Here is an 8,186-nt window from a genome sequence, read left to right on the forward strand (position 1 = left end):
CTAACTACTGCTGTTATCACGGCATTTCTTCTAAACAAAATTAATCCGGGTTTGGACTATGGGGAAGAGAAGCTTGTCTTGTAAATGCTGATATTTGTAATGCTTCCTTGTTCTTATTAAATAAACCCACATGATGGGGAACAGTTCTCAGTTACAATTTTAACCGTTTTATGTAAATAAAACTTCCTTGCCTGAAAATATTTGGCTCAGGATCAGAGTGAAGTCCCTCATAACCTGCATCCCTGTGGGCTGGTGCTTTCTTTTCAGTGATGAAAAATATATTACACTCTCCTGAAGTCAGAGTTCACCAATGCCATTTCCTTTGTACTCTTTGCTAGTCACATGGACCTTTTTGTTTTAAATTAATAAAATCCTAAATCTGCGTTCAAGAATAACAGTTAACAGACTCTTTCAACAGAAATTCAACCTTAAATTGTTTCCATATGGGGTCTTTACTTTAAGCTCTGGCAAACTGTGCCCATGCTCTTGGTGTTTTGTTGTGCTTTTTTTTTTTTTTTAAACTGAGGTCCAAATTCTGGGCTTGCCATTCCTCCAGATTTTAGAGTGGAGAAGTTCTTGCTGCCAGATATAACAAGCATGAGGGGCCATTGTTTAAAGAAACAAAAACTTGGACTGTTCATCCAGGAAGGAAAAGCATGTAGGGATATTAACCCCGGTCTGCCAACTATTCTCAGGAGACAGGCATCTGACCCAAAACATGGTAAAATCAGAGCATTACTGTTGGATCGGTGGCATTCTAAAGGAATGTTGAATGTACTGATCTGAACACATTTAAAATTCAAGGGAATGCAGAATGCCAACATCTGAGTTCAGAAATCGCACTGAAAGTCATCCTCTGCACACATCTTTGTCACTTGCCAGGTGTAAGATAATTAGCACCACATACTGTTAGAAATTCTTCTGCAGCAACGGACTTATTTTTGGACATTGTTCCAGGAATGATCTGTAGAGAAATAAATCGAAGCTTAGAGTTTGACTTGTAACAAATCCTGTTGTGAGACTGTCTTCCCAAAGAGATTGCACGATTAAATGAGTATTGACTTTCCTTATTATGCTTGCAGATGCTTGATCTCTGGTAAACTTCCCATGATTTCCATGCGTATCATAGTGAGAGGTTTTGTTAGCTCACTTGCAGTGTTCTGGGCCATCAGTTGCTGAGGTGGTGTCTTTGTGGCAACAGTCAGGGAGGGTTGCTCTCCAGGGAATTAAGAATAATAAAAAATGCTTGGGGTCCTACCCTGAATGACCTCTCCTTGGCAAAAAAAAATCTCCCATACAATATTATTTATTATATAGAGCTTGCATCTCTAGTTGCATATGAGCAACTTAAATTAGTCAAATGCAGATACAACAAATACATCAACAGAAGCTCTTAGCATAATATCACAGGCTGCGTTTCACTGCCTTGTAGTTTAAAAACCATAGTATTTCAGGAACAGTATATTAGCATGCACAATGATTTCATATTGTATGATACAAGAATGAGAGTCAAACCTCCAAGTATGTTTTTGGCTGACAGTGAAATTTGGCGTAATATTGATGGTTTTTATGTTCTTGCCTTGGAGTTGGAATAGTCAGGTAGCCCAGGGTCACTCTCAGTTGAACGACCAGTGCTGCTCACTTGGTCTAGAGGCTTCCAAATACAAAAATCAAAAACAAATCCTGCACACTTCCAAACCTGCAAACTTATAGCCTGGTGAAATCCTACTTTGCTGTCAGAGCGGTCTGTTGGCATGCAAAAAGGAAGATGTGCTGATGGCTTTCTTGCATCTGTTTCCTCTGCTGATATCCTGTGATCTCTTTCTCAGGCTTTAAAAGAAATTAATGAAGTTGGGGACCTTTTGCAACTGAAATATTCCCGTCACCGTTTGGTACCTCTCTTGGACCGGCCATTTGATGAGACTACATATGAAGAAACAGAAGACTGAACTCCCTCCATGTGCCTTGGTGGGAGGGACACACCCTGTGGGACACGGTGGCACGCAGCCCGCAGAGTCTGTGAACAACACACTTAAGACTGCTTAGCATAAAAGACATTTCCTCACAATACTGAAGTGGCCACATCAGCTCTAAATGGCATTTTGTAAATAGGGAGAGGAGAAAAAAAAAAAAAGCTTTGATTCCTGTGTCTTCAGGGTCTGGCCCTAGAGGTGCTTGGCTTTATTTTTTCATGTTGCTTTTTTTTATTTATTTGTCTCAATAAGTTCACAGCAACCCGAGTTGGCTGTGGCTGATCAGCTCAGACTTTGTATGCACCATTAGCCTCCCAAATGCTGGCTGAGATGTTGTGAGCATGTGTGATGCTGGCATGGCAGCATTTCCAGTGTCACTGCTAGATGTCTGACCTTCCCAGTAAGGAGTGAGCCAACCTGTCCGTTCATTGGAAACTGCCTAGAGAAACTGTTGATTGCTAACTTTGGCGTATTTGACAAGACGGATAATCAACCAAAGCTTCTTCCTTTTGCAGTTACTTGTGTTTAAAACTTGAATTTAGCTTTTTTAAAATAAATGTGTTGCTGACATGTCACTGACAGGACCGTTGTTCCAAACATTATTTAGTTCTGTAAGCCACAGGCAGAGAGACTTCGGGGACTCTAGCCTCTTTGTCTTCCCAGTATGGATATCAGATTTTGACAGTAATTGTCCTCTTGATATAGGGTAAGTGATGGAGAGATTTTTGTGTTAGTTATTTTTAAATTGGGATGATCTGTCTTCCTTCTGACATACTTCTTTTTTTTTTAAAATGTTTTTTTTGTGTGTGTGTGTATTGCTTTCTCATCTTCAGATTATTTTTGCTTTTGCTTTAGAACTATTATAAAACCATGAACAAGTATATCTGGTAGCTGATAGGTTCTAGAAGAGTGCTTTTGGACTTCAGCAAACCATAGCAAGCCTTGTGCTTCCTTTTAAGACCAGAACCTCTGAATAAGCAGGCCTGTACAATGGATGGCTATTAGGGAACCACTTATTTCACGCAGATTTGTGAAAGAATGATCACTGCCCTTTGCCACACTGATCTTTTCTTGTCACGTATGAGATGTTCTTCTTTGGCCTTGTTGTCCGAGGCTCTTATGCAAAGAGTATAGACAGATTGTGTCTTGTATCGTATGTTATGTTTCAATTAGCCAACAAAGTCTCATAACTGGCAGCTGTGAAGTCTATATAGGCTTCCCCAAAGAGAAACTGTCCTCACAACTGCGGTTGGGTTGAGGTCTTCATGTTTTTCCATTTCTATTACTGTGAGATCAAATTAATGTTCACTGAGCCAGTTACTGTTTGGTATCTTTATTTTTCAAGTTCCACACTGTCTTACTCTGACCAAAGTTTAAAATAGACACCTTTCCTTTAGTGCACCTTAGAGGTGGTCTGCTTCACAGTCATAGCATCTTGAATTCTCTCAGTGAACAGAACACATCATTGAAGAGATACCAAAAATATTACAACAGGAGTCAGTTGCGGTATAGTTCTTGGTGTGTTTTTGTTTCCCTGGGCTTGTAGGTTATTTGCAAAAATAGTAATGCTTTAATGTTGTGTCCGTTGGGTTTGGGCCAGCTCTTGAGTTTGGGTTAGCATGATGCCCTTTGCAGGTGGCAGTGGAGTTTCTCTAACAGATTCTTCCATCTTAAAGCTAAAGCAGAATGCAGCTTAAAGCAATTTGGTGCTGCTATATATATATACATACATATATATTTACTTATAATATATGTTTATAAATTATAAATAAATATATAAGTTTTCTTACGTTCACTCTTTGGCTAATGGGGAAGGAGCTGTTCGGTCACTGCAACCAAGCAGTTCTGCGAATACATCTAGTGAGTTAAAGCAGCATTGGTTTCTATTTTATATAATATCTATCTTCACATCTTTATAGATCTTACTACGTTTTAATGTAACGGCACTACAAAACATTGCTTCAGTTTTTTACCATTGCATTTCAGAAGTTTAATTACTTAAGAAGAACTAAAACTGACTGTTTTCAAACCAGGTCTGGGTAAGTGTTTGTCTTAGTCCCCTAACGTTGATTTGCTCGCCTTCTGGAGCACAGTGTGTACACAGGCCAAGAAGTTTGTAACCTGCATGTGCAGCCTTGATGGCTATGGAGTAATCTCATTTGTTCAGCCACAGAGTGAGTAAACTGCACTTACATAAGCTCGCTTTATCAGTTCGACCTTTCTCACCTACATTCTGCCCAGGACCAGCTCTAACATTCCAGCAGGTGACCTGCTTTCTGACTTCAAGAAGTTTTACCTCAAAGAACTATTCTTTTTTTTCTTTCTTGATTGTAGCAGGGAACAAGAGGAAGTTGGTTGACTCGATCGTGAAACAGTTTAAGAGCTGACAAAACCAACCAACTCATAGGCATGGGTCAGCAGAGAGCTATTTTGAGCCTTCCCAGGTGTACAGAGTGCTGGTACCCACTGCATAGTCAGTCAGTTTGAAACTTGTGATATATTAAGTCAGAGATGGGTTATCACAGATTCTACAAATCTCTAGTCTTAGTCTTGTCTCTGGGATTCAGTTTTAGGGCAGTTTATTTTTAGAAGGGAGGAAAAAAGGCTGGATAAATATCGATAACTCAGATAACTCCTGTATAATGCTTCTGGAACTGTGTTCTAAAATTATCCGTCTCCGTACTGGGATTCCATTTGTATTTGTTTAAAGGAGATTGTGCTCATGCTAAACTTCGGCCCTTCAGTATCTTATTGCTGTGTTATGCTGTCTGCGTGACTTTGAATTCTGGGTTGCAAAGACATTTCAGAAATCGTTCAGGCAGTTAGTAGCATTTGCAAACTGCTTGGTTACATTTCAGCACTCCTGTATCCTTTCTGATAAGCAACATTTCCCCACACACACCCAAGGAGGTCTCTTATTTGGGGGAACCTGTTCTGCCATAGTCTGGTACCTGTTGAAACTACTTCTGAAAATTAAGCAGTCTAACATTTAGCACTTTCATGTTCAGTGAATTGTTAACTTAAAAGCCTGGAAAATCTTTTCACACCTACTGAAAAACTCCGCTCCCACAACCTAAGAAGCAAACCACTACTGGTTTGGTGCTAGGCGAGCCTACAGCACATATGCTGTCACGGTTATGTGTAGGGTGGATTGCTGATTTGATATTATGTACCGACCCGAAATCTGTCTCCCTTTTGTCCTGGCAGTAGAAGTGAATGAAAGAATCAATCTTGAGACATCACAAAGGAAGAAAAGCTGCTTAAGAAATAGACTTCAGTCCCTGCCAACTTCTCTGAGACATTGTAATTGAAAATGACTCCTGGTATTTCTTAAGAGATGCAAAATTCAAAAGAAAATGAAGGCTGCTTTTGAACAAAGGATTTTGCTCTGTACTGTACATTGGCTAAACTTGCCTGTAAATATACAATAGTTATCTTCCCAGTACCGCTCTGAAGACCTTAGCAAGCAAGATTTTGCCTCTGCTGAGCTGAGTGAAGAGTTCAGAACCATTATAGTTTTCAAGGCTGATGGCCATATTCTTTTAAGAAAGTAGAGAATCTCCTATTACCCAGCGAGTGGTAAGGGATCTGCTTCTTGTTAGAATCTGGCCTTCCCAAGTAGGAGACCTTTGTCTTAAGGAGCCTGATTCATAACTTCTCTTTAGTTCTTTGGAAGAGAGGAAAACCAATTTTTTTTTATTGTTTGTTGTTTGTTTGTTTCATTTGTTTGTTTGTTTTGTAATGAAGTGTTTGGTTTTGTTTCTACAGAAAACACAAACTCTTGTATAGTATCTGTGTATATGGTGTATTTAATTCTGTTCAGTTTCTATTTTTTTTTCCTTCTAAGTAGCGTCCTTAGAGAGCTGTTCTGGTTCTTGGATTATTGGTGTAGCATGCTTCTGCTTTAGGCTCAGGAGTGAACCAACCAAACATCTTACCGTGGTGAAGTCATTCAGGGAAGGAATCACTTCATCCATCCTCTCTTGATGTTTCCTCTGAGAGTGCAGAAGTGGTGCCCAGCATCGGAGCTGCACCTTTGCACAGAGCAGGAAAGGGGAGTGTTCCAGCGAAATCGGTGATCCGGCCCTGTGCTGTGTGGATGAAGGAAATCTGACTTCCTGATACAGCAGAGATGGAGGAATGGGGCAGTCAGTCACCAGTTACTCTCAGCTGTACAGGGATCTTCCATGTGTACTGGAACAAGGATCCTTAAGATAGGAATGCAACTTTCAGTGGCCAAAGGGACACTTCTCTAAAATTTCATCACTCCAAGTAAACAAGTGTTTCCTTTCCTTCTGTGCAAATCTTCATTTCTTTACCTCTGAAAAATATTCAGCTTATGGCAGTTCTATCTATTATCTATTCAGACAGACGATAGGAAAGGTTGGAGGAAAGCCGTGAGCATGAGATGTCCATTTCATCTAAGAGTCATCTAAGAGAAATCTAGCACCACTGTAGCTGGAGTGCTATGCATAAGCTCCCTCAGTTCATCACGGAATGAAAGTTGTGGATATTTACCCGAGTGTAAAATGCTCAGTCTGAAACCCCGCACGTTGTGCTCGCTCTGTGAAAGAGCCAAGTGTGCTGGGATCTGTGTGGGTTGCACCTTCTGTACGGAGAGCCGAGGTGCCTGCGGTCTGTTCTAACACTAGTGAAGCACAGAACCATCTGTGAATGCCTGGTATTGACCCCTCACCAGGGGAATTGTTGGCTTCAGCTGTGGAGCTGGCACCCAAGTGGTATCAGACCATTTGGGCAAAACACCGGTCGTGTGACCTGTGTAACTTGAACGTGGTTTCAAAAAGAAAACAAAAAACAACTCGGATGTCATTGTGATGGCTCGTATTCCTGTAAACATTCCCAGCCTTGCAAGTTGTTTACCTGTGAAAGATTTGGATGTGAATTGAAAGCACAGACACGGTGTTTGTGTGACGAGGTACTGTGCATTAGCTTTGAAGAGAAGTGTTTAGTGCAGGCATTGGAGCTATTGTGTTTACGTCCCCGCAAGGGGCTGGGTGAAGGAGATGAGTGTGGTGTGTGTCGAAGGCCTTAAACTGTGACTCTTGGTATGAAGAATTGAAATTAAAACTGACCTTGAAGAATGCAGTGGATTTTAGCCCACGGAAGAATACCCTGTGCTGGCAGTTAAGCAATACGTACTGCTGCTCGGCTCTGTTTGCGTTTGAGCCTGGCGAGCAGCTGTTTGAGGAGCAGGAGAGGTGCCTGTATGTGAAGGCCAGAAATAGTGCAGCTCTGCACTGATGTTCCTATGTAGCAAACGTTGGTAACTGGTCCCTGGGCTGCTGAAAGCAGAATTACTGAGAGGGTCAGGGACTTCAAAGCAGTGGCAGCTAGCAAGTTAATTTTCTCAACATTAGGTGAACAGGTCTCACTTGAATACGCCAGGGGTTGGTGCAGTTCCAAAAATACCCTTGGCTAAGTGAAATGTGCACCAAAGCATCTGGACATTGTAAAGCATTAACTTTTTTTTGCCAAATCTCATGCTGTCCAGACAGTATTTCTGCTACCCCCTAACGGTATATTAAGCTAAATGCATCTCCAGCCTTCCGACAGTGACTTCAGGACAGTTTGAGAGAGATGAGAGTAACGTTGGAGCCTGAGGCTTTCGGTTAGCAGTCCCAAAGCCAATGGTGGCCCACATTTCCACAAGCCCTGGGCAGAATTACCAAGTCACAGCACTTAGTCTTGAATTGCACTGTATTCCTATGCCTCTGTGTTGCTATAATGTACATAATATATTGGATTTTTTTGTAGATAAGACATTTTAGATAAAATTTTTAAATGGGCTCCCCCCAAAATATTTTATGCCAGATGTCTAATTTTTTTTACACTGGGGATTAACATGAAGTCGGATGCTCTATGGGCAGGGAAAAGATAAACAGATGGTACATTGGCTTTAAAAAGGTAACAATGCATGTAAAGAAAAAAAAAAAAAACACTGGAGAAAAAAAAAACTGCTTGGGAAAAAAAAAATCCATTCAAATATATTCTATGTTCTGCATAATAAAGAATTTAAAAATAAAAGTTCTGTTGTGATTTTTCTTAAAGCTGCACCACTGGGGCTGAGCAGAGCTATAGCCTGTGTGAGAGCTCAGATCCGTGTCCCCCTCTGTCCTAGGACTCCCAAGTGAGGAACTTCTGCTTGTGAGATGCGTGTTTGGCTGTTTCTCATCCATCTCCAGTGCAGCACGG

At 41.0% G+C, this 8,186-nt stretch overlaps 1 protein-coding gene across 1 annotated transcript in view; it reads left to right on the top strand.

The window, feature by feature from the left end:
- The window catches only part of SPTLC2 (serine palmitoyltransferase long chain base subunit 2), a 69,686-nt gene extending 66,928 nt beyond the window's left edge, over positions 1-2,758 (top strand). Inside the window, exon 12 of the mRNA XM_068683088.1 lies at positions 1,830-2,758. Coding sequence (XP_068539189.1) covers positions 1,830-1,949 — 120 coding nt within the window. The 3' untranslated portion in view covers positions 1,950-2,758. The remainder of the gene's footprint in view (positions 1-1,829) is intronic.
- Positions 2,759-8,186: the final 5,428 nt, after the last annotated feature.

This window comes from Anas acuta, chromosome 5, assembly GCF_963932015.1.
Source record: "Anas acuta chromosome 5, bAnaAcu1.1, whole genome shotgun sequence".
In the NCBI taxonomy this organism is placed as follows: domain Eukaryota; kingdom Metazoa; phylum Chordata; class Aves; order Anseriformes; family Anatidae; genus Anas; species Anas acuta.